Raw genomic sequence first — 26,376 nt, forward strand, 5'->3', positions numbered from 1 at the left:
TCACACTCTATGTGGGCTCTGATTTTCCTTCAGATCTTTCCTGGGTCCTGGGGACCCACCTCCCTCTTTTCTTCCACAGGTTGTTATTTTCCAGTACCTAGATCCTGAATCTTGGAGAGGTTGATTTGTTGCTATTTACTGCTCCACCATTTTCCAACAAAATACTTTAATCTATCTTGGATTGATATTTTTGTATCGTAGAAGTCTAATTTCATTTTTCTGCCTGTGGATATTGCATTCTCAGTATTACTTGCTAGAGAAACTCTCTTTTCCTCATTGTGTGCTACTGGCATCTTTATTGAAAATCAGTTGTAAATCCATAGATTTCTTTTTGGCTCTGTATTCTATTCCATTGGCCTGTGTGTTTTCTGTCAGTACTGTGCTGTTTTTACTACTATAATCTCACTTCAGAACATTACTAAGTCAGTTTTTATTTATTTTTGAAGTATTGGGAATGGAACCCATTGACTTGGGCTTCCTAGACAAGGCCTCCACTACTGTACTACATCCCTAGCCCATATTTAACCCTCCCCCTTTTTTCTTCCTCCAATACTAGTAATAGAATGTGGAGCATTTGCACTGAGCTACTACTTCTGCAGCTTTTTTTATTTATATTTTGACACAGGGTCTTGCTAAGTCACTAGGGCTGGCTTTGAACTTATGACTAGCCTCCCAGAGTGTCTGGATTATAGGCATGTGTGCCCAGCTTTAAATTCCTTTTTAATTGGACTTCTTTACTTGTTAGAGAAGTGCATTATTTTTCAAAATAAAAAAGTTAATGGAGAAATTAAGATACATTTTATTGGGGCCAGGGATTTAGCTCAGCGGTTCTGCCGCCAAAGCACAAGGACCAGAGTTCGATCCCTGGTACCAAAAAAAAAAAAAAGATACATTTTATTTATTTGAGTAATACTTTTGTTAACATTACTTACATACTTTTAGTCATTGAGTAAATTAGTAAACTGGCTCAGAACCCACAAAATCATCTTAATCAATTTGTTCTTTTTTTCAGCGTTGTAAGATGAATGAAGATACGGGCACTGATTATATAGCACCTTGGCAGCTGTCTCAGGTGGCTGATGGTGGAGGTATTGGAGTTATAGAGGAAAGCAAGCATGCAAATTTGACTAAAGGCAATTTTGTGACTTCTTTCTATTGGCCTTGGCAAACCATGGTTATTCTGGATGGAAATAGCCTTGAAAAGGTGATGTTTTCTCCCCCTCTATAATTCTTATTTTCCACATTTGATATTTACTTTTGTTTGTTATCAGGGAAAAAAGTAAAAGCATACATTTTCTTTCAGCTAGCTGCCAAAATGTAGAGAGTCTTTGTTGCTTTTCCACTGTTGGCTATGACTATATGGGACAATTTGTAGATTACCAAAGAATGTTGTCATTTTCCATTTTTTGTTCTTCAAATAATATGTATAATATTTTATATTTTATATAGGGCCGGGGATTTAGCTCAGTGGTTCCACCGCCTGCCTCACAAGCGGAAGGACCCAAGTTCGATCCCGGTACCCAAAAAAATTTTATACTAAGTACTAGAATTTCCCTTAATACCCAGGCATAGTGGCACATACCTGTAATCTCAGCACTCCCAGAGGCTGAGCCAGGAAAATCACAAGTTCTAGTCCACCTCTGTCAATTTAGCGGAACCCTCTTTCAAAAAATACAGAAATAAAAATTTAAAAATGTCTGGGGATATAGCTGAGTACAGAGGTCCTGCTTTAATCCACAGTATCACCAAAAAGCAAAAAAAGTCTCTGGGCCAGAGACTTAGCTCAGTGGTGCTGTGCGTGCCTGGGAAATGCAAGATCCTGAGTTTGATCCCCGGTTCTGAAAAAAAAAAAGAAAAGAAAAAAAGTCTCCCTATAATTATATACATTAAATTTTCCTGAGAAATAGCCACCTAAGAAATTAATTTGCGGGCCAGGGATTTAGCTTAGTGGTGCTGCCACCTGCCTCGCAAGTGCAAGGTCCTAAGTTTGATCCCCGGTAACAAAAAAAAAGAAAGAAATTAATTTGCTTTATGACTGAAATCCCATCTCATGTTAGAAATCCAGAGTTCACTTCAGCTCTTAGGTAGAACTATGTGAAATTGCCAGTATTTTCTTTGACCTAAAAAAAATAGCAGCTTCATTTAATTCTGCTTAATTGATATGTTATCATGGAAATTACTCTATGTCTCTATACTTCAGTTTCCTCTGGTGCAAAATGAAAATAATAGTTAACCTCATAAGCAGATGTAAAAATTAAATGCTATTAAATGTGACTACTTCACAAAAAGCTTTGTATAATTTTAATATTTTTATTATTAAAACTTCTTAACCAGTTTCAAAAAGTTGCTAATACCAAAATGGAATCACTGATGTCAAACTCTAACAAAATGGAGCTGGGAGGCCATGAAGGAAGAGCCCTAATCAACATATGCCTATGACAAGAGCTGGTACAAGCACTCTGAAAACCACAGCCTTGCACAAAATCCACTACAGCCTTGCATAAATATTACTTCTACAGAACAGATGCCTATTCATCAACTTATTCCACTAGTGGACTGATGCCAGCCACTTTTAGTAATCCTGTAATGGGGAATAATTGTTTCAAAACAACTAATGCAACTTTTCTCATTTTGCCTTTAAAAATACTGGCATTCCTTTGCCTCTCTGGATATGCCTACAGTTTGTCATGTCTTGCATATCTTAGCATGTTACTGCATAAATTATTTCTGGACAGCCATTCTGTCACTCAGGTTACGTTAAAAAGTGGCTAAGATACAAATGTTAAGTGGGAGATGTTACACAATTATTTGTCAACTTAATGTTTCTAACAAAATAGATTTAACTTCTTATTAGGAGGTAAAAAAGAAATATATTCAGCACTCATGTTCTGCCTGTAGATTTTCTTATGCCATAGTAAGTGCAGGTGGCTTTTGTTTCCAATTTCTGACTCAAAGCTCTTAAAAACCTTGGAATTTCCTGCATGATAGGAATTTCCTGTGTGATGACAAGCCCCTTTCCATCATATCTGAGTTTATGTTGATGAGGTAACAAACAGTGTGGAGCACCTAGACAGACTCAAGATAGGTTGGTCAACAGAAACACCAACTGAATAGAAGGGGGTAGGAGAGAAAGTTGTATAACAACTCTTAAAGAATGAGATTTGATTAATTTCTGAGTCATTGAACACATTCAGGTGCCAGGAAGGTGGTGTACCCAACTTCACAAGGACAGAAGCTCCTGTTCTTGGGACCCTTCTGGACCTCACCCTGTGTATCTCTTCACTTGGCTTTTCATTTATATCATTTTACATATTTTTATAATGAACCAGGAAACATAATGTAAAGTGTTTCCCTGAGTTCTGTGAGTCATTCTAGCAAAGTACCAGACTTGAGAAAGGAATGGGAATCTCTGATTTATAGCCAGTGAATCAGAAGTATAGGAGGCCATGGGCTGGGGATTTAGCTCAGTGGTTCTGCTGCCTGCCTCGAAAGCGCAAGGGCCCGAGTTCGATCTCCAGTACCAAAACAACAACAACAACCCTAACAACAACAACAACAACAACAACAAGTATAGGAGGCCTAGACTCACAAGTGGCATCTGAAGTGGGAGTAGGCTCATGGCATTGAAACTGTAAATTCTGGGATCTTGAGACACCAAGGTTAGGCAGGCCTTTGAAGTAGCCTCCTGGTAGAAAGCAAATAGGCAGCTGCACTTTTGGTGATAGGAGGAAAGCAAATGGTTAATCAAATCACTTAAAGTGCTACTGCACTTGCTGAGATAAGGAAGCAGGATGCTTAGGCGAACTGGATGAGACCTCCATAAAAGTAAAGGGTCTCCTTTGTTTACTGCTCCTCCACCTATACAATAGCCTGCCCTGCTGCCCTTTCCTGGGCTGTTCTGTGGAGTATCCAGCTTTGATGTTCTATCCTGAGCTACTGTGCCTACACAGGGTAATCAGCTGTGGTTCTTTCCTTTTACTTTTGCTGTAGAACTATTCCATGTCTGATTTAAACCTTACATGAGACAAGGACCCAGTGTGATGGCAGCAATCTGACATTAATCTGAACTGAATTGAATTCTAGGATGCCTAGTTAATGAGAACTCAGTACTGTGGAAAAAAAAAAAAAACACACCTATAATGTTAAGAGTTCCATGTGAGAGGGCCAGGATTTAGCTCAGTGGTTCCGTCGCCTGCCTTGCAAGTGGAAGGACCTGAGCTCAATCCCTGGTACCACAAAAAAAAAAAAAAAAAAGAGTTCCATGTGAGAGTGTGGAGAAACTCTTACAGTGCTATAGTGAGAAACTGAGCAGTTAAGACAACTTGAACATGGTTTGGGAATAGGTACTGGAAGTAAGAGGTATTCAGAAGGGATAGGAAAATGGTATTTGCACAATTCAAACTTACCTCACAGTGAGATTAGAGATTGACTTTACTAATAAGCAACTATTACAATACATGAAATATTTGTGTATTACAGACTTTCTTGTTTATTATACACCTTTATGTCTTTTTTACCTTTATGAGATTTAACTGATTGCCATTTAGAACTACTGAATACAAACTGCCATATTATTTCTTTGTGGTAACTCAACTACAATTAAACTAAGGATGTACATCTTGATTACTTTTGGAGGTTTGTTAAACTTTTCCAAAATTAACTCCTTAAAAATTATTTGAAAACCTGTATGGTAGGGAGTGTTTAGAGAATAAAATTGAAAATATATAAAATATATATATATATTTTTCAATTCTGACTTTACAGGTAAGAAAACACATACAGAAAAAGAACAATATAATTATTGACAGGACCTAGCAAACATATAAATACAAAATGCCAAATTGAAAGAGACCTTAATTCTGTAATTAAATTAAAAGATATTTTATTACATGATCCTTACTATTTTTTTTTTTTTTTTGCATGCTGGGGACTGACTCAGGGTTTTGTAGATAGATGCACTGTACACCCCTGCCTGTTCCTTAGATTTTTAGCATCAAGGATGAAAATGATTGGAGTTTGAATTTTTTTGGTTTTGGTATATATAATATATAGATTTAATAAATTTTATTTTATTTTATCTTATTTTTCCCTCTCAAGTCCCCTCCGCTATGTACAAAAGATTTGTTTCCATTTTTTCCTTTGGTTTCACTTTTTTTCTTGTCCCTTCCTTCCTTTTTCCCTCGTTCCTCCTTTGTTCCCCCTCCCATTTGAATACTTTCTTCCCATTTTCCAACATCCATTATGCATCTTAGTCCTTATTTCCACATTCAGTTTCTCATACCAGAGAAACAATGTGGTATTTAAACATGTGTGTCTGATTTGTTTCATTTAAGAGTATGGTCTCAAGGTCCATCCATTTAGCTACAGATGCCTGAAACTCATCCTTCTTTATGACAGAGTAGTACTCCATTGTATAAAAAATTGGTATATATATTTTTTAAGATAGGGTCTCCTATGTTGCCTAGACTGGTCTTAAACTCGTAGGCTCAAGCATTTTTCCTGCCTCATCTTCCCAAGTACCTGGAAATACAAGGATGTACCATGACATTTGGCCTTGAGTTGATTTTTATATATAAATATTTACTTTCCAATTGCTCAGTGATTTAAAAACTTTCTAGCCAGCTGTGGTGGCACATGCCTATAATCTCAGCACTTGAGAGGTTGAGGCAGGAGGATTGCCATGAGTTCGAGGCCAGCCTGGGCTACATGGTGAGTTCAAGGTTGGCCTGAACTACCTAGTAAGACCCTGTCTCAAAAAGCAAACAAACAAAAAAACCAAAAAGAAAAACAAAAAAAACTTTTCAACTTTGCCTACTATTTTCCTAATAAGCATTTCTTGTCTTTTGATATACATAGGACATTGATGAAAAATAATATTAATTTTTTAAATTTAGGAATTTTTCAAGTTTTTAAAATATAGAGAATACTAATTATATTTTACTCTTTATAAATAATTATAAAATTTTAACAAGACTGAAGAATGCTTTATATTTCTATAAAAACATATTAGGTTATTAGTCTGTTTGGTCTATTGTAATGGAATATCACAGGCTGAGTAGCTTTGCCATCTGAGACTTAGTTTTCCTTCTGGAAACTAGAAATCCAAGATCAAGGTTCTGGAAACTTGGATTCTGGTGAGGTTTTTCTTCCTGGCTTGCAGACAGATGCCTTCTCACTATGTCCTGGAGGACACACCACAAGGTCTTTGGGGGGGGGGGTGTTTCTCATGTTTCTTCTAAGGGCACAAGTCCTATTGGTTTAGGGAACCACTCTTATGACCTCATTTTTAACCTTAAGTATCTCCTTAAAGCCCCTATCCAATACAGTTACACTGGGGGTAAGGGCTTTAACATATCAACTTGGAGGTAGGGAACACAATTTAGACCTTAACAGGTAGTCTGTACCTTGTTGCCTTAAAGCAGGAATTGCAAATATTATATTAAAAAGATGTATATTTTATTTTAGGTAGACCCACAACTTGTGGATGGACACCTTTCATATTTTCTTGGAGCTATAGGTATGCCTGGTTTGACTTCTTTGATTGGGATACAGGAAAAAGGTCATATAATTGCTGGATCTAATCAGACAATGGTTGTCAGTGGAGCAGCAGGGGCCTGTGGATCCTTAGCTGGGCAGGTAAATGCTGAGAATTATTTGATTTTTCTAAAAAATAGTCATTATGAATCTCTGGATACATGTACTATACATAATTTAAAGTATGAAATTAAAGAAATTTATATTATGATTATTTCGCACATTTCTGGTAGAAATGGTGTTATTACTTACTTGGTCTCAGGCCAGGGATTTAGCTCAGTGGTTTCACTGCCTGCTGTGCAAGTGCAAGGACCCGAGTTCGATCCCTGGTACCAAAAAAAAAAAGAGACTTACTTGGTCTGTGTTAATAACAATATGCAAGTGGATTCAGGCAGGGGAGGGAAAGGGTTAAAACCATATCACAAATTATATACATGTACCAACTCCTCACCATACATGTAATCATCATGTACTATAAACTTGTACTACCAAGAAAAATTTAACAATTAAAAACATCGGACTTGGGCCCTGGATTTAGCTCAGCGGTTCCGCTGCTTGCTCTGCAAGGTCCCGAGTTCGATCCCCAGTACCAAAAAAAAAAAAACTGGACTTGCAAGCTTAAATATCACATGGTCTATCTTATATGAGTAACTAAAAATAAAAATGATTTGAAGAGAAACATACAAAATACCTAGTAGAAAACAAAGAGAAAGTTCTTTTTCCAGAGTTGGGGTCAAGAGATGGATGGAGGGCGAAGGATGGAGAAGTGGATGAAAAAAGGTGAAGATGTGTTGTATGTATGTACCAACTTTCCACGATGAATGTGATTATTATATACTGTGAACATTTACTAATACAAATAAATAATAAAAAAGAAAAAAATAACAATATGAAGAATATAAATTTTTGTGCTTCATCCTCTATTAACCAAAAATAGATTTGGTAAATGCTGGAACACTGCTGTCATCCATGTAAGGATGAGAATAATAAAGACCTACCTGGAATTCCAATTAAGTAAAAAAACAAGTAGCTGAGAGTGTAGCTAAGAATACAGCCTGTGCAAGCATGTATCAGTCCCAGGTTTCAATGGTCAGTACCCCCCACCCCATCACAAACTCTTATTTATTTATTTGGGGTTTTTTGAGACAGGGTCTCACTATGTAGTTCAGGCTGGTCTTGAATTCACTATATAGCCCAGGCTGACCTTGAACTTGTGGTGATCCTCTAGCCTCAGCCTCCTGAGTGCTAGGATTACAGGAATGCACCACCATGCACGGCATAAACTCATGTTTTAAATATCCTCAAGTAAGAAAGCTTTTTTTTTTTTTTGGTACCAGGGATTGAACTCAGGTCCTTGTGCTTTCGAGGCAGGCGGCAGAACCACTGAACTAAATCCCCGGCCCCAAGAAAGCATTTTTTGACAGGGATGGTGGTGCACACCTATAACCCCCAAGCACTCTGGGAGGCTGAGGTAGATGGATTCTAATTCAAGTCCAGCCTGGGCAATTTAGCAACTTGGTGAGATCTGCCTCAAAATAAAAAATAAACAAAGGGCTGAGGATGTAACTCTGCTAGGGCAGTGGGTTCAATTTTTAGTACTTCTTTAAAAAATGCATTTATTGAATTTTAGAAATGTAATTTTTTTTTTTTGGTACCAGGGATTGAACTCGGGTCCTTGCACTTGTGAGGCAGGCGGTGGAACCACTGAACTAAATCCCCCGCCCTGTAGTAATATTTTCATAGAACTTTACAAAGTGGATTATTTTATGAATAATAGCCTCAATAGTGTAGAAAGCAAAATTTTATTGAAGCAAAATTCTATTGAAGCAAAATTTTATTTTGATCCACATAGACCTAAAAAATATTGAACTGTAAGATAGTGATGTTTGGGGTCTGATTATTCCTCTTGTAAAATCAGATTTAAATCATGAATTTTTTAATGAGTCTAGTTTTATTCAGTTTTAAGTTTCTTAATGATGACAGTCTGCCCTCGTATCTCTGTTTCAAATTTCTTTTAGCTAAAGCAGTGAACACTCCAACTACTTGTAATATCTTGTATATCTGCACACTTCTATATTTAAAAGTGACAATATAAACTATTTAAATATTTTTCCTTGTAGATTGGCCATTTGCTGGGCTGTTCCAGAGTGGTGGGAATATGTGGAACACATGAGAAGTGCCTCTTTTTGACTTCAGAACTGGGCTTTGATGGTGCAATTAATTATAAAAAAGGGAATGTGGCAGAAAAACTCCAAGAATCATGCCCAGCTGGAATAGACGTTTACTTTGACAATGTTGGCGGTGACATCAGTGATACAGTGATAAGTCAGGTTGTTTGCTGACTTGTTAAAGATTTGAATACATCATTTTATTTGTTTGGATATCTTTTTATCTGATACTGAAGGGGAAGACACTTTATAAAACTGTAGGATTTACTGTACTTATTGTCCTTTTTTTTTTTTTTTGGTACTGGGGATCAAACTCGGGACCTTGTGCTTGCAAGGCAGAAGGTGGAACGACAGAGCTAAATCCCCGGCCCTACTGTACTTATTGTTGTATTTAAATGATACAAAAGAACTTGCTGATACCTACTTTCATTTGCTCACAGACTTGTACTGTGAACTTCAGTATCAGTTCTTACCTAGCAATACATTTTTTTCATCTTCAATTTATTTTTTGTGAAGAATTACACTGCAGTGGCTGTAATCCTTCAGGAGCACGAGTAACTCAATGAGTTTCTGTCTCAAAGAAGTCTGAGGAATGTAGCCAGTGGCATGTGTGAGACTCTTGCTTCAATCCCTACTACTGAAAAAGAAATTTTTAAAATACTGAAGTTCTGACCCCTAACTCACTATCTACCAACTCACAGCGCTGGGCCTGGGATTTAGCTCAGTGGTTCCTCTGCCTGCCTCGAAAGTGCAAGGACCCGAGTTTGATTCCCCGGTACCAAAAAAAAAAAAAAAATCAACCACCTCACAGTCATGGTCCCTTACTTTGGGTAGGGAATGGATCTTCATACAATATGGGTATTTATGTATTTTTATTAATAATGTTATAAAATATCAACCATGAGCTATTAACTATATATTCCTTTCCTGTATGTAAGATTATCTGCAGTTGAGGTTTTATTATTTAAATCCATTGCCAGGCATTGTGGCACATCCCTGTAATCCCAGAATTTGGGAGGCTGAGGCAGGAGGATTACTAGGAGTTCCAGCCCAGCCTGGGTTACATAGTGAGTTCAAGGCCAGTCTCAACTATAGTGAAACCCTTTCAAAACAACCTAAATAAATAATCAAAGAAATATACCACCAATAAAAATAACAATGACAACTAATGTATTTCTTTTGTTAAGTACTAAACTTCTCATTTGCCTTTATAGTCCTTTAAAACAGACATATTTCTAGCTAATTAAAACTTATACACATAAGGGCCGGGGATTTAGCTCAGTGGTTTCACCGCCTGCTGCGCAAGTGCAAAGACCTGAGTTCGATCCCAGTACCAAAAAAACAAAAAAACCCCCCAAAAAACCTTATACACATATGATGGGTAAATCTTCAAAACAAACTGTTAATTGGCAATAAAGGATTAAATATGACAGTCAAGGAGTCTGTCGTTGAGACAACCATAAAATCAGTAAACAGGAAAGGCATCTATCTTAAGAGTGTAATCCTCAGTTTTTCTCTGCACAGATGAATCAGAACAGCCACATCATCCTGTGTGGTCAGATTTCTCAGTACAATAAGGATGTGCCTTATCCTCCCCCGCTCCTGCCTGCTATAGAGGCAGTCCTGAAGGAAAGAAACATCACAAGGTTAGTTCCTTCTCTGCCCTTATCACCAGATCCCAGGGGCTTACATATATGGAAGGTATTGTTCTTTACATATTTTCCTTAATAAGTAAAACTTGAAAGTATATAATTTTTATGCTGGTTCAATGTTTAGGTTTTGACTAACTAGCTCCCTGACAAAGATACGTACTGGATTTGACTGGATTGGGTCAGATCAGGGGAGGGTGGAGGAAGGATGTTATTTGCAAAGGGAAAAATATTACAGTATAGTACTATAGTCAAATGGGGTTATGGACACTGGGCAGACAAACAGAAGTCTGTTATACTTAACATTTGTCATGATACCTAAAACTATATCTGACCGGACTGTTATTAAATCCTAATATCTGAAGGATTTTTAAGATTAACACATACTAGAAATCTTAAATGATTGATCTTGGACTCTCCTGTCACATTCTCTGATCATTGTCCTTTTCTTCTCACTGCAGGGAGAGATTTCTGGTGTTAAATTATAAGGATAAATTTGAGCCTGGCATTATACAGCTGAGTCAGTGGTTTAAAGAAGGAAAGCTAAAGGTAGTATCTTTTTTTTCTGCCCCCCGCACTGGTGAGGAAGGAACCCAAGGCATCACGCATACTATGCCAGGATTCTACCACTGAGCTACAGCCTCAGTCTTAGAACTTACTTCTGTTCTTTCTCATTGTAATTCTTCTTATTACTCAGTGTACTTTTGTATTATATTAACTTATGATAGTAAACATTTGTTTCATTATAAAGATTTTTCTACAAAAGAAAGATGTACTGAGTACATAAATTAATTATTGATCTGTGATCCAGAGACCTAGACCTTGGATGCCGTCAAAACCTACAAGTGAGGGCAGGGGATTTAGCTCAGTGGTGCCCCCACCTGCCTTGCAAGCGCAAGGTCCTGAATTCAATCCCTGGCACCAAAAAAAAACAAAAACAAAAAAACAAAACACCTGCAAGTGGTAGTTTTTGTGTATGTGTTTATGTAAAAAAAAAAAAAAAGCGTATCACTTTTGATCTGTTACTTATGGAAGATTAGACAACGGGAATTTTAGGGTTTTATTGAAAAAATGGAAGTTTAAGACATTTTATTAGTACATGTTTGGAGTACATGCAGTTTACAATCACCTTGGGGAATCGTGGAACTCTTGAAATATATAGAACATCTGTTCTTAGGTGTAAGGTTCTAATTAGTATTTCTGTCTTTTGCATAAATGGAAACCATTAAACACTGAATTTTAAATACTAAATTTAGCTATTTTGACTTACAGATCAAAGAGACTGTGATAAATGGATTGGAAAACATGGGAGGTAAGATGAATGCAGATTTGTTATATATATATATGCTTAGCGCAAATATTCTTTTTAAATACAACCTCTCAAGTGTTTTCTATCTCTCTGTGTGTATGTCCATGTATATGTATGTGTGTTTGCTAGGGATTGAACTGAGGGCCTGGAGCATGCTTTGCCACTGAGCTACATTCTTACCCATTTTTTTCTCTGTAGCAGTTCTGGGGATCAATGCTTTCTAAATATTTTATGTGGGTTTTTGTTTTTGTTTTTGTGTGTGCATGGTGGGGGGGGTTACAACCCAGAGGCTTATGCATACTAGGCAAGCACTCTACCACTGAGCTACACCCTTTTTTATTTTGTTTTGAGATGGTCTCACTGAAGTGCCCAGGCTGGCCTCAAACTTGAGATCCTCTTGCTTCAGCTCCCCAAGTGTTTCTTCTCTGTAAAACTGTACTGCAGGTTTCCTTAAATATAGTCAAATTCCATTAGAGTTCAACTTTGTGCTATTTGAGAGGTATTGTTTTCACATTTCAAACTGTAAAATGTTTCTTTGGTTTTTCAAATAGCTTATAAAAACATGTAAGGATTCAGAAAGTTATTTAGGGTCCGGGTAACTTTTTCAGATTAAATGTTTGTGAACCATCATAAGATTAAGCAAATTTTCAATATTTAACGTTTTTTGCTTAACACAGACTTAGACTTTATCTTTTGTCATTTCCAGTTTAGATAAGTTAATTTTTTAAAATGTTAATTGGATTAGTTTGTAAATTTGTTTTACATGAGGTTTCTTGTCATGACAGTTTCCTATTATACTCAGTATTAAAATCATTGAACAGCCAGGCATAGTGATGCACATCTGTAAACCCCAGCACTCAAGGGGGTGAGGCAGGAGGATTGCCATGAGTTCAAGGCCAGCCTGGGTTACATAGTGGGATCCTGCCTCAAAAAAACAAAACAAAACAAAATCATTGAAGACATTATTCAAAGTAATTTTATGTGTTTGAACACCTGGTAAACAAGTGTGATGGTGTTTTTAGCTTTTTAGATAACCTATTTTATTTTCCTTTCCAGCTGCATTCCAATCCATGATGACAGGAGGTAACATCGGAAAGCAGATAGTTTGCGTTTCAGAAATTTCTCTGTAATCTCTGTTGACTTCTTCATCAAAGAAATCACATATTTTTTTTCCATTTTACACAAAACATTGAAGATTTTTTTAAAAACCTAAGAGTACAGAGTCAGGCGTGGTGGCACACACCTGTAATCTCAGCACTTGGGAGGCTGAGACAAGAGGATTGCCATGAGTTCAAGGCCAGCCTGGGCTACATAGTGAGTTCAAGGGTTGTCTGAACTATATAGTGAGACTCTATCTCAAAAAACCAACTAACCAACCAACAAACCAAATAAAAACCTGTAAGACTACAGATAGCTCGACTTAAATGTGATCATATGTGATTTTTTTCTTCTTTTCTTTAATCTTTTCTATATCTTCCAGTATTATATGCATTCTACATTTAACACATGATTACTTACAATAATAGATTGAAGCCAACATGATCTATTTTTCTATTTTTGTTAAAATATTACAGACATTTGTATCAGAGATTCTGAAACCACTGGAGATTTGGTACAACTGTTAATGGTTCATACACAATAGATTTTTTTAATGGAATAACATTTATTTAATATGGAATAAATATTCTGTTAATTCTGTTAGAAGTGAGGAGGCACTTAGTAAACATTTGTTGAACTAGAAATGTATTACATGATTCTTTTTTTTTTTTTTGGTACAGGGGATCGAACTCGGGTCCTTGCGCTTGTGAGACAGGCAGCGGAACCACTGAGCTCAATCCCAGGCCCGATTCTTAAACTAAACATTGGTATAAGAATAGAATTGGATGGCCATTCTGCATTGTAGATGGAAAAGAGACGTAGAGGCATGCTATGGCCAGGCGTGATGGAACAAGCCTATAATCTCAACTACTCAGTAGGCTAAGGCAGGAGAATTCCAAATTTGAGGCCAGCCTCTGGAGTTTAGCAAGACCCTGTCTCAAAAAAAGAACTGAGGATGTATCTTAGTGGTAGAATGATTGTCTAGCATGTACAAGGCCCTGCTTCAACCCTGAATACCAAATACACACACAAAGGTATAGTATGTTCACAGGGGCTGGAGACAGAGTTGGGGGGCTTCAGACTTGTGGAACAAGTTTTGGGATAGAGCAGAGGCTTTGGCTTGGGAATGATATGAGAAAATAAATAACTGGGATCAGTTGAGAGAGACCATGAGACTACATTTATATCCAGAAGATGATCTATTTGTGCTTTGTTAAGTAATTTACTGCACAACTTAAAAATGCAATATATATTGATAAAAGCATATCTTTATTTTAGGTTAGTAAGCACATTGTCAATTAGCTGTAAAGATGAGAGAGAGGTCAAGTAGATATAAACATCACTTGGAATTTCAGGTAATTAAAGACAAAGGGGGCTAATGGTGTAGCTCTGGGGCAGAACACTGCTTAGCATAACACTGTCCCTAGTTTCAATCCTCAACAGCAAAATAACAAAAACAAAAACAGTTTCAGAAAATGACAGGACTGGTTGGCAAATTAACCAATGGTTGTAAACAGGAATATTGAAGGCCCACTGATAGACCTCAAGTAAGTTTTATTCAATTAATTATAATCAGCCTTTTAAACAATAAGATTGAAGATATTTTGTGGTCACTCCTCCGTGCAAGCCTGAGCGTGTTTTTGGGTATTGAGCCCAGGTGCTTCCCATTGAGCTATATCCCCAGCCCTTTTTTACTTTCTGAGACTCAGTCTTACTAAGTCGATAAATTGCCCAGACTGAGCTCACTGTGTGTTTGACAGACAGGGTTTCTCTATGTAGTTTAGGCTGGCCTTAAGCTCACTGTGTAGCCCAGGCTGGTCTTGAACTCAAGGCGATCCTCCTGCCTCAGTCTCCCAAGTGCTGGGATTACAGGCATGTGCCACCAACGGGGCTCCTTCTGCTCAAACTTGATACTTTTCCTCCCAGAGTGCAGGAGTTACAAATGTGCCACTATGGCCCCTACCCTCATATCGGGGACTGAACCCAGAGCCTGGCTCATAGCAAGCCTCCTACAAGAGCTGTATTCCAAGTGGTGAATGTACTTTTGCGTGCAACATTTGTTAACAAGTAGATTCAAATGCTGTTGGTAATCACTCCGGTTTATTTCAGTGGCCTGTTTTTTGTACTTTCCCAGACTATTTCCTTTCCTGAAGGCTAGAGGTTTCAAGTCTTCTCTGTATGTTGATTAACTCCCAAATCTACAACTCCATTAATTGAGCTCTAGATATCCCGTGAGGACTTCAAACTCTGCTTTATCTAAAGAACTAGTTTCCCTTGAAAAGTTATTTATGCACCCAAACTACTCCCTCACCCATGTATACACTTGGGTTATCTTGAACCTTGACGGTGTCTTTTTAAGAACTTTCATCCCCACCGTCATTATTGTAGTTGACTGCCTTATTCTTTAGTACTGCAAGTATTTTAAAAATTCGTATTTTTCAAGAAGTCAAACACCTAAAATTAAGTGGTGGCACGCAGCCTGAAACTCAAGTGTTCCAGCCCACAGTCATAACATCCAAGAGCCCTTCACGTAATAATATTCGGGAACCAGACCGCAGGGAATTCATAAACCAGAACAGTTCTACAGGTGACTGGATCCATACTCTGTCCCATATGCAATACAGAACTTGATTCTGCAATTTCCCTTCCCGGGCAGTAGAGGTTTGATAATTGTTTAAGTGGCGATCTTGTTTTTCTCCTTTGCCTCCCCGTATCTCCGCCGCCGAATGGGAAACTACCCTATCTGCTGCTGAGGGGAGGCAGTGACGTCACGGCTAGAAGGCACTGACCTGGTTTTCTGGCTTCGCGGACCTGGAGCCCCGAAGGCCAGGGAGAATGAATAGGAGGCAATGGCCAGACGTCCCACATCTGGGGCCGGGCCCATGCAGCGGGCAGAGCTGGCCGAGCCGGCGGTCCTCAGGCCGGGACCTCCGGTGGGGCGGCAGGGGCAGCGAGCGAGTGGGTGTGTGCGTGGGGGTGAGGCCAAACTTCCTGTCCCGCGTTCGAGCTGTTTCCGGCGGGAGCCGGAAGACGCTATGTGTGGACGGAATTCGGGACCGACTGACGGCCGGCCAGCACCCCGGGTCTGGAAGGTGAGCTCCTGGGTGGGGCTGGCCACACCCGCTCGCCGGGGTGGTCTCGGAGGAAAGAGGAGCTACTACCGACTTCGAGGGGTCTGGGGGCCGACCCAGCCCCTGGGGAGGACAGAGAAACCGCCCCCCTAGGGGACCCTCCGACTCGGGCGGGCCTGGGAGCGGCCGGTCTTCAGCCCTGCGGCTTCGGCCCTCCCCTGGCAGAATTTTGAGGGAGATGTTTTGGATCCTTCACTCGGTTTTAGGGGCGAAGGTGTGTGAACGAGACAGTCCCGAGAAAGCCAGAGTTAGCGAGTCCCCGGGACCGGCGCCCCCGGACGGCACCCGCAGCCGGGCCTCCCCGCGGACCTTGGGGCCTTACTCTTAAGGCCTTTGTCGTGGGGGAAGGGAAGCTAACGGGACCTCGCCCAGAACGATTTTAGCCAAGAACTGCACTCTCCTTTCCGACGTCCACTTACTTTCTGGTTTTAGAATAGGGACCAGGCTGCCCAAGCGGAGGGATTGGGCCACCGGTTTCTCCTTCGTCTGTCAGTTCGGGCGGGCTTGTGGGCTGTCAGTGTTCCCAGCTGGTAATATATTTTGTCGGCTAAACTTACCCTCTGACGTTTCTCAAGGGAATCCAATTAGTTTTTTAAAGTTTATTCCACTTGCTGGTGAGGCTCTGAGATGCATTTAGGCACCATTTGAAAGTTAAATATTATTAACTTGGGGATTAAGAATTCGCAGTTAACCTCATTTTGGCTCAAGGGTCAACGTAGCATATTTGCAAAAAGGATGAACGAAACATTTTGAAAGTTAGGGGAATCGGGGGGGGTTAGATAGTGAGAAGTCCCACTTTGTGTTATCTGAATGAGGGTAGAATAAAGCACAACAAAACTAGTAGTGTTGAATTCTAGTTTAAGCGTTACATCCACGTAGATGTCAAAATTTTGCTAAATTATTCTGTACCTTTAGGGGATTTTCTGTGTAAATGAAGAAATTTACCTTTGGAGCTTTGACAGTTATTCCAAGGCACCGGTGTGTGTGTGGGTGATATAAGCAATAGATGGATTAGAAAGGGAAATTTTAAAGGCCGGGTGACTGGTTAGAAACTTTTAAAAATAGTGTAGCTGAAAGTAAGAGACCTAAACAAGGAATAAATTTTGAGGGAACTCAGAATCACTGAGATTTAAATATGAGAGATTTATAAAGACCTAGAATTTGCAGTTGAGTGGGAAGATTGGGCAATAATTGAAATGGGTAATACAAGAAGAACAGGTTTGGTGGAGGAGATGATAATCTAGATTTTGTACATTGTTAGGATCGAAGTGCTGTGGGATATATTTGTGGAGAAACTCAACAAGAAGCGAGAAATGAAGGTTTAGGGTTCAGAAGAGAAATTGGAACTAGAGACAAAAATTTAGTATTGTTGAACAGGGCGTGGTGGCACACACCTGTAAGCCCAGCACTCAGAAAAATGAGGCAGGAGGATCCAGTGTGAGGCCAGCCTAGGCTACACAGCAAGACCTTGTCTCAAAACAAAACAAAACAAAACCCAAAAAGCAGTGTCATTCATTCGCTGTAGAAATATTTATTCAGTGCTCTGTGCTTACAGGGAAGCTTTTTATGGAAACCCTTTAAACTCTGGAAGGCTTTTTTTTTTTTTTTTGGTACTGGGGATCGAACTCGGGTCCTTGTGCTTGCGCAGCGGGCAGGGAAACCACTGAGCTAAAAAAAAACCCTTTAAACTCATAGTAAAGACAACTTTAAAAGTAGGTAATAACTTCAGGATTTCCTTTTGGGGTGATGAAAATGTAAAATTAGTTTGGTTATGGTTGTGTTGCACACCTGTGAATACACTAAAGACAATTTACTCTTTAAAACAAATGAATTGTATGTAATGTGAACTCTTATTTAAAAAAACATTTTTATTGCAGTTTTTGAAATTGGTCAAATGGGCAGTGGAATTAGGAAGAGGAACAAATTTAACTGCATATTTGCTGTTATACTACTGGGCTAATTAATGTACTTAGCAAGTTCTTTGTTGAGGTCCACACACTACACTTGATAACGTGCTTTTCTGTAGATTCATTTGAGTTCAGCTGCCTTTCTAGTGCATCGTGTTCTGTTTTCTTCATACAGTATAATCATACATAAAAACCATAAATGTGGGTGCCAATTATATGGCAGTACTCAGTTATGATATAGACACTCAGTTGTTCCAGAAAATCCTTGTTAATTTTTAGAGATTATTAGTAAAATGCAAACACTATAATAAAAAGATGTCAAAAAAAAAAGATGTCATAGATAACATGAAGGTCAGTAAATAATTGTCTGGTTTTTAGAGATTTTTGCAATCCTAGAATCTCAAAGTTGGAAGAGCTTTATGGATAACTAAACAAACATTTGATAATTTCCTGGCTGGTTGAGGTGAGCTGAAACTGGAGAAAAGGATTTTTTTCCTAGTACTTGGGATTGGACCCAGGGCCTTTGCACCAAGCTACACCCCCAGTCTTTTTTTTATTTTTTATTTTGAGACAAGGTCTCACTTAAGTTGCTGAATTACCCTAGCTGGGCTCAAATTTGAAATCCTCCTGCATCAGCCACCCACTGTGCCAAGATTACATCATGTACCACTAGGGCCGGGGATTTAGCTCAGTGGTTTTGCCGCTTGCCTCACAAGTGCAAGGACCGGAGTTCGATCCCCGGTGCCAAAACATCATGTACCACCACACCTAGACACCTAGCTGAGCAAAGGAGTTCTTTTTTTTTTTTTTTTTTTGTGCAGGGGATCAAACTCAGGACTTGAGCTTGTGAGGCAAGTGAGGAGTTAAGACTCAGAAATTCAAGATCAAATTTAGAGAAATGTGATTACTATTCATAGAGTCCTGACTCTAGGTTAGTAACTTGGGCAAGTGATTTATTGAGCCCTGGTTTCTTCCTCTCTAAAAAGATGACTGGATAGACCACATTAAGCTAGTGTAGTGGTTGGGTAAAAAAACATATATGTGGAAAGAAAATGTGGGGATTTGTGACACTTTAGTTTACATAGGAAAATTTAAAAGGATTATTTTCATTTATATCAGTGTAGAAACCTCTATTCTGGGTATATACTTTATGATTACTTTATTTTTTTGTTTGTTTGGGTTTTTTTGGTACTGGGGATCAAACTCAGGTCCTTGTGCCTGTGCAGCAGGCGGTGAAACCACTGAGCTAAATCCCTGGCCCTGTACTTTATGATTACTTTATAAGAACACTCCTACTTTTAGAAACAATTAAAACAACTTAAATGAACTCTTATACCAAAATCCTAAGGGGAAATAATTAAGTTACAAGAAAGTAAGAATTTTAGGCTAGGGGAGTAGCTTAGCGGTAGAGTAAGTGCTTAGCATGCTTAAGGGCCCAGGTTCAATCTTTAGCCCACACATATAAAAAAGTAAGAATTTAAATTATGGAGGTGGGAGGGACAGCTGCATCAGGGTTCTGAGAGTGTACTGCCTTTGGGAGTCACTGTTCAAATTTTGCCTTTTTATTTTTTCAGGTGGTGGATATTAAACCCAGAGCTTCTTACATGCTACCACTGAGCTATACACCTCCAGCTTTGATTTTTTGGGTTTTCTTTTTTTTTGTTTTTGAGACAAGGTCTCGCTATGTAGTTCAGGCTGGCCTTGAACTCACTGTGTTGACCAGGCTGGCCTCAAACTCACAGTGATCCTCCTGCTTCAGCTTCCCGAGTGCTGGGATTATAGGCATGTGCCACCATGTCTAGTTTATCGTTCATTTAAAAGAAAATTGTTTTGGGCTGGGGATGTAGCTCAGTGGCACCGGGCCTGCCTCGAAAGTGCAAGGTCCTGAGTTTGATCCCCAGTACCAAAAAAGAAATTGCTTTGTTTTTGGGGTGCTAAGTATTGAACCTAGTGCCTTCACACTGAGATATACCCCAACCCTTTTTAAAATTTTTATTTTGAGACACGGTCTCAGTAAGTCACTAAATTGCCCAGGCTGGGCTCAAACATGGAATCCTTCTCCCTCACCCTCCCAGAGTTCCTACAGGTGTAGGCCACCATGCCCCATCCAGCTTTGACTTTTTAAATGTAATTTTTTTCAATTATAAAAACAATATAATTATAATTTAGAAAACTTGGGAAGCCAAGGAAAGAAGTCATACCAGCCTGTCATATAATATAGCTACTATCATAGCTGTGTAAATTTTCTTTTACTTTTTCCTATATATATCATAACTACTTTTTAAAATAACAGATATATAACTTTTTATTTTATTTTATTTTTTGTGAGACAAAGTCTTGCTTTGTAGTTCAGGCTGGCCTCAAAGTCACAGCAGTCCTGTGTCAGTCTCCCAAATGCCTTGAGTGCTGGGATTATAGGCATATGTCACCCTAGCTCTGTATTTTATTTTTGTAATTAATATGTCATGACCATTTTTCTTTGTTGTTACATTGTCTTTATAACCATATTTTAAAGTGACCGCCATATTTAATCCACCACTCCCTAATTGGTGGATACGTAAGTGTGTTTATACGTTGCTTCTACTTTTTGTCACATTCATGATAAATATATGTGGGCATGTAACTTTTCCCATATTTAAGACCTTTCCTTAGACTAGATTTTAGAAGTAGAAATTCTGTATCAAGACATAACAGTTTTATGGGTTTTGATATATTTTTTTGAGACAGGGTAGTGTCTCACTGTGTCGTTCAGGCTGGTCTTGAATTCACTATGTAGCCCAGGCTGGTCTTGAACTTGGGGGGATCCTCCTGTCTCAGCCTCCTGAATGCTGGGATTACAGGTGTGTGCCACCACACCCAGCTCAGGATATGTTCTATTTTAAAACAAATGTTTTTGGTGCTGGGGATTTAGCGCAGTGGTGCCCAAGCGCTAGGTCCTGAGTTTGATCCCTGGTACAAAAAAAACCACACACACAAATGTTTTGGCTGAATTCTTTATTTGTTTGCTTGTTGTGATTTTTGGATATACAATATAAAGAAATGCCTTTGTTTATTTAACTGTTTTCTCCCTGCCCTTAATGCTGTCTCCTTTACTCCTGTTTAAGGTTAAATTCGCTGCCAGCCTAGTTCAGCATCTTACAGGAAGAGCATAGAGTTTTCTAAGGAATATGAGCATAACAGGAAGGTATTATTGACTCTGAATTAAATCTGAACCTGTACCCTGAAGAGCTACAGGATTTTGGAAGCTGAATCAATGTTATCAGATGAGTTAGAATCCAAACCAGAGGTAAGCCCACTCAGCTTGTTTCCTTCCTTATGGTGGGTTATATTTCAGTTTACCCTTAGTTTCGGGATCAGCAAAATTTTTTTATAATGACCTGATAGTAAATATTTTAGGCTTTATGAACCAAATGGTTTTGATTGGAGAATTAATTTTATTTTTCTTCTGTTACTATGTATTTTCTCAAAGATTTAAAAATTTTATTTTTATCCTTTGTGGGGTTTTTTATATTTGTCATTTAAGAACATATGTGCATTAAAGTAATTATATAATGGCAAAATATTGTTTTATATATAAAATGTATGTTTATATGTCATATACATTATCTATATGTAATTTATATGTGTGTGTTATAAATACTCTTATTAATTTTGTATACATAATTGGGAGATTTTAAACTTTTTTTTTTCATTCTTTTTCTCACTTTAATTGTGGTGAATCTTTTGCATAGTGGAAAGATCACTGAATTAGGAATCAGATTACTGAAGTTTGAAGACTGGCACTGCTGCTAACTAGTTATGTGATCTTAGACAAGCCATTTAATGTCTTCAATTTATGTCCTTATTTATAAAATATCCTTGAATCTTATTGATTTAATGGAGAATTAAATGAGCCAGTACACAGGAAAATGCTTTGTAAAATGTGCTCAGTATAGTACAGTTGATTTTTTTCCTCAGTTGATTTTTTAAATAGCCCATAATTTAAAAATATAATTATTTTTGTCCTGTTTGATGGAAATGGTTATCTTGATTATGTAAATAAGCCTTTCTCTAGAACAGAGGACTTGGTAACATAACTTTAAATATTATAGTTAATCTACTTTTTCTTTGAACATGGCTGAGTCTAGTAAATAGTCAAGACTTAATTACAATAACATCTTTTGATAAATTCAAAGGTTGTTAGAACTATTCCTAACAACTTTTATTTCTCAGTATTGTCTTTTTTTCTCTTTTAGCTTCTGGTACAGTTTGTTCAGAATACCTCCATCCCACTGGGACAGGGACTAGTAGAATCAGAAACTAAAGACATTACTTGCTTGTCACTCCTTCCAGTGACTGAGGCCTCAGAATGCAGTCGGCTAATGTTACCAGGTAAAAATAAAGATCACCAGGCATAGGATAAAGAAGTCCTGAGAGCTAGGCGGTGTAGTGCACAACTATAATTCTAGCCACTGTCTAGGCTGAAGCAGAAAGAGTTAAAAGTTTGAGGCCAGCCAGGGCTGTTTCATGAGTCCCTGTCTCAAAATAAAAGGAAAGGCTTCAGGATGTAGCTCAGTGATAGAGCACTTGCCTATCTTGTGTGAGGCTCTAGGTTCAGTACCCAGTGCTGCAACAAAACAAGACAAAACTCCAAAGACCTTAGCCTTAGCCTACTCTGTATAATGGTAGAATAAATCACTGAAGGTAAAGTGACTGGCAGAAACTATACAAGTCAGGAGTCATGGAGAAAAAGGGAATTCAGAAATGTATCAGTCATTTAAGCCATAGGAATGATTACCATCACCCACACAGTGAGAGAAAAGGCCAAGGTAGAACTTTGGGACTCCTTGTTGAAGGTGAAGGATAAGACAGGAGAGCCTGAAAAGAAGGGAAGGAGAATAGAGGACAGTGACGTAGTAGGATAGACATCTGCATTGAGTGGAGACATGGGACCTAGGAGAAGTCGGTGTGTCAGATGATCCTGAAAGGCCCAGTGAGATAAAGACCAAATGGAGGCCATCACTGACTTTGGCAATCCATAGAGGGCAGAGGGAGAAAAGCCAGGCTGCAGTGAGTTGAGATATCAATGCAAAGCAAGTCTGGTGTAGAGTTGAGGAAGAAACTAGTATTTTTTTAAAGCTTTCCTGATACGAGAAGGAAAAACAGAAAGAGGTAAAGGGAGATTGGGGTTTTCTTGTTTTATGTCTTGAGATCTTTTCTTTCATTTTTTTTTCTGTTTTTCTGGGGTTTTTTTTTTTTTTTTGAGAAAAGGTCTCGCCTTGTAGTTTAGGCTAGTTTTGAACTCACTATGTAGCCCAGGCTGGCCTCAAACTCGAAGCAATCCTCCCGCCTCAGCCTCCCAAGTGCTGGGATGACAGACATGTGCTTCCTCACCTGGCTATATCTTAAATCTTAAAGGATTGTTTTATGCTAAAAGGAAAGAGCCAATTACAGAAGCTAAAGGCAGAAAGATATTGAATAATTGGTAGGAGGAAGTAGAATTCCAAACAAGTACAGCAAGATTAGCTTTGGATAGAAAGAGAGACTCTCACTTGACTGTTAGCTAGGAGAACTTTATTTTTGGATATAATTAATATTTTATATTTTGACCCTTATTTTAAAATTTGGAATATTGATGTTTAATCAGGTAGGGTTAATATTAAACTGTTGGTGACAATTTGTTTGCTATAAAGTTTTCTGCTTATTGTTCTCTCATTATTTTTGAGTGACTTTAAAACTGCTTTTAAGTTTTAAACATTCAGTAAGGGCAGATAAGCCAGGTAGGATGGTGTATAGGCCTGTAATCTCAGCACTTGGGAGGCTGAGGCAGGAGGACTGCTTTGAGTTTGAGGCCAGCCTGAACTACACAGCCAGACCCTGTCTCAAGAAACCAAAAGAGAGAGAGAAGAAAAAGGCAGATATGTTCAACCAGTCAGCATTAAAGTTTCCCTACCTAGATCATAGCTCTTTCACATCATCCACCTCTCATGTCCTGTTTTTCTACTGATATGTTCAGTCATATCATTCAAATCCCCCATAGATTTTCAACCTGTGAAAATTTCCAGATGCTAATAACATTATATATATATATATATATAAAATTTTATTTTATTTATTTTTTTTTTGGTACCGGGGGTTGAACTCGGGTCCTTGCACTTGCACAGCAGGCGGCAAAACCACTGAGCTAAATCCCCAGCCCCATTTTATATATTTTTATATTCCCCCCCAAATTTCTCTCCCAGCTTTAATTTATTGGATAAATATTTTAACAACAATGAAGGAGGTGAAACGGGAAAACCCTTTTTCTGTTGGAATGGCTGTCAAAAAAGATGACAGAGCCAGGTGTGGTGGTGCACACCTGTAATCCCAGCACTTAGGAGGCTGAGTTAGGAGGATTGCTGCAAGTTCAAGGCTAGCCTGGGCTACATAGTGAGTCCAAGGCCAGCCTGAAGTACACAGCGAGACCCTGTCTCAAGCAAAAAGATGACAGATAAGTATAGGCAAGACTGTAGAGAAAAAGGAACCTTTGTACACTAGGTAGAAATGTGAATTAGTACAGCCGTTACGAGAAATGGTATGGAAGTTCCTCAAAAAACTAAAAACAGAAACATGATGTTAGCCAGCAATCCTCCTTGTGTATGTATATCCAGTGGAATTGAAATCAATATATTTCATTATAGTTCTGTGTTCATAGCTTTACATTCAATATAAACAAAGAACTATAATATATTAACCCAGAACTATAATGAAATATACTGATGACTCTATACAACTTCATTTATTTCCCAGGCTGTGTTTGTGTGTGTGTTTCTAGTACTGAGGCTTGAACCCAGGGCTCACGTATGCTAGGCAGGTGCTCTACCTCTGAGCTACATCCCCAGCCCTCTGGTGCCAAGGATCAAACTCAGGACCTTGCGCTTGCCAGGCAGGTGTGGCACCACTGAGCTGCATCCCTGGCCCTCCCAACCCTTTTTAAAATTTTACTTTGAGGGGCTGGGGATTTAGCTCAGCGGTTTCACCGCCTGCTGTGCAAGCACAAGGACCCGAGTTCAATCCCAGGTACCAAAAAAAAAAAAATTTTTACTTTGAGATAGGATCTTGCCACCTTGCCCAGGCTGGCCTCCGAGTCATAGTCTTCTTGCCCCAGCCTCCTGAGTAGCTGGGATTACAGGTGTGTACCACTGCATTCTCCAGGCTATGTTTTATTTCCCCTCTTCATTACTCACCAGCACTGTCATATACATGTTATAAAAGTTAAGAAGGTACTCTCCAAAACAATTAATTTAAAATTTAGAGCCTATTCTTGAATTAATATTCATTGTATAGCTATATTTTTTTAAGGAAAAATGCTGGTGCTCTCCAAAACAATAATTTAAAATTTTCAGCCTAGGGCTGGGGATTTAGCTCAGTGGTTTCACCGTGTGCTGTGCAAGTGCAAGGACCTGAGTTCGATCCCCGGTACCAAAAAAAAAAAACCACCAATAAAATTTAGAGCCTATTCTTGAGTTAATATTCATTGTATAGCTATATTTTTTTAAAGGAAAAATGCTGATTTCTGGCTTCAAAAAGTACCACATTCTATAATACCCAAATATGGATGTGTTGTTATTAGTTATGCCAGGCGTCATTGAAGTCTGTTTCTCCTATTTTGCTGACTACCTTCAGAATTTAAAGTTATTCCTGTACTTCTGTGAGGTAGATTTTATATTTACAAAATAAGAATACTGTGTACTACCATAAGGGTGCTAGGTATGATTATTATCATTGTTATTATTTTTGTTTTGTTTTGTTTTTTTGGTACCAGGGATCGAACTCTGGTCCTTGGTTGTGCAAGGCAGGCGGCAGAACCACTGAGCTAAATCCCTGGCCCCCGTTTTGTTTTTTTGAGTCAGGGTCTCAGTGTAGTTCAGGCTGGCCTTGAAATTACTATGTAGCCCAGATTGGCAACAAACTTGTGGCGATCCTCCTCCCTCAGCACTTTGAGTACACATGGCTTTAAGGTGCTAAATATTAGAGGATATTAAGTACCATGTATCAGAATGGTGAGCTCCTTGGTAACCAGTGCTACGTAAAACTGTGGTATTTCCTTTTACTAGATGATACTTCAAATCATACTAACTCCTCTAAGGAGGTCACTTCCTCGGCTGTATTGAGAAGCCTTCAGGTAAATGTGGGCCCAGACGGAGAAGAGACAAGGGCTCAGACTGTACAGAAGTCCCCAGAGTTTTTATCTACTCCAGAGTCTCCTAGCTTGTTACAAGATCTACAGCCAAGTGATAGCACTTCTTTTATTCTTCTTAATCTAACAAGAGCAGGTAGGTATTCTTTATTCGAACTCTGCCCATGCTTAACAAAAAATTATGGATGGAGCATATGTAAATCATACTTAAAATGCAAAGAAGCTTTATTATTTGATTATTTTGAAGAACTGATGTGGTCTGGTAACCAGTTGAATATGTTCAGGAAGAGGGAAGATTCTAAGATAACTCAAACAGTTCTTGTTTGGAAAATTAGATAGTGCAATTTATTTCATTTTCTGGTACCAAGAATTGAACTCAGGACCTAGCACTTACCAGGCATGTGTGGCGGCCCTGGTACAAT

General features: G+C 38.6%; 2 protein-coding genes and 1 long non-coding RNA gene across 6 annotated transcripts in view; 2 read left to right on the top strand and 1 right to left on the bottom strand.

Moving 5' to 3' along the window:
* The window catches only part of Ptgr2 (prostaglandin reductase 2), a 29,914-nt gene extending 16,829 nt beyond the window's left edge, over positions 1-13,085 (top strand). For all 3 annotated transcript variants that reach the window (XM_004837228.3, XM_004837229.4, XM_013067276.2), the window contains 7 exons: positions 1,013-1,204; positions 6,466-6,636; positions 8,655-8,864; positions 10,227-10,348; positions 10,813-10,900; positions 11,624-11,663; positions 12,717-13,085. In XM_004837228.3, coding sequence (XP_004837285.1) covers positions 1,013-1,204; positions 6,466-6,636; positions 8,655-8,864; positions 10,227-10,348; positions 10,813-10,900; positions 11,624-11,663; positions 12,717-12,790 — 897 coding nt within the window. In that variant the 3' untranslated portion in view covers positions 12,791-13,085. The remainder of the gene's footprint in view (positions 1-1,012; positions 1,205-6,465; positions 6,637-8,654; positions 8,865-10,226; positions 10,349-10,812; positions 10,901-11,623; positions 11,664-12,716) is intronic.
* LOC110346274 (uncharacterized) lies at positions 1,203-15,721 on the bottom strand. The gene is made up of 3 exons (XR_002390207.2): positions 15,548-15,721; positions 6,787-6,860; positions 1,203-1,838 (listed from the first exon to the last, which is right to left on the bottom strand). It is a non-coding gene; the product is annotated as an uncharacterized LOC110346274 (long non-coding RNA).
* The window catches only part of Znf410 (zinc finger protein 410), a 39,987-nt gene continuing 29,298 nt past the window's right edge, over positions 15,688-26,376 (top strand). For both annotated transcript variants that reach the window (XR_002390149.1, XM_004837221.2), the window contains exons 1-4: positions 15,688-15,850; positions 20,901-21,082; positions 22,032-22,167; positions 25,872-26,090. Coding sequence is in view for 1 of the 2 variants with exons in the window: in XM_004837221.2 (XP_004837278.1) it covers positions 21,050-21,082; positions 22,032-22,167; positions 25,872-26,090 (388 nt within the window). In the remaining variant the exon portion in view is untranslated. The remainder of the gene's footprint in view (positions 15,851-20,900; positions 21,083-22,031; positions 22,168-25,871; positions 26,091-26,376) is intronic.

This window comes from Heterocephalus glaber, unplaced genomic scaffold (genome assembly GCF_053883595.1).
Source record: "Heterocephalus glaber isolate CG9 unplaced genomic scaffold, H.glaber_assembly_v1.0 deba00001608, whole genome shotgun sequence".
Lineage (NCBI taxonomy): Eukaryota > Metazoa > Chordata > Mammalia > Rodentia > Bathyergidae > Heterocephalus > Heterocephalus glaber.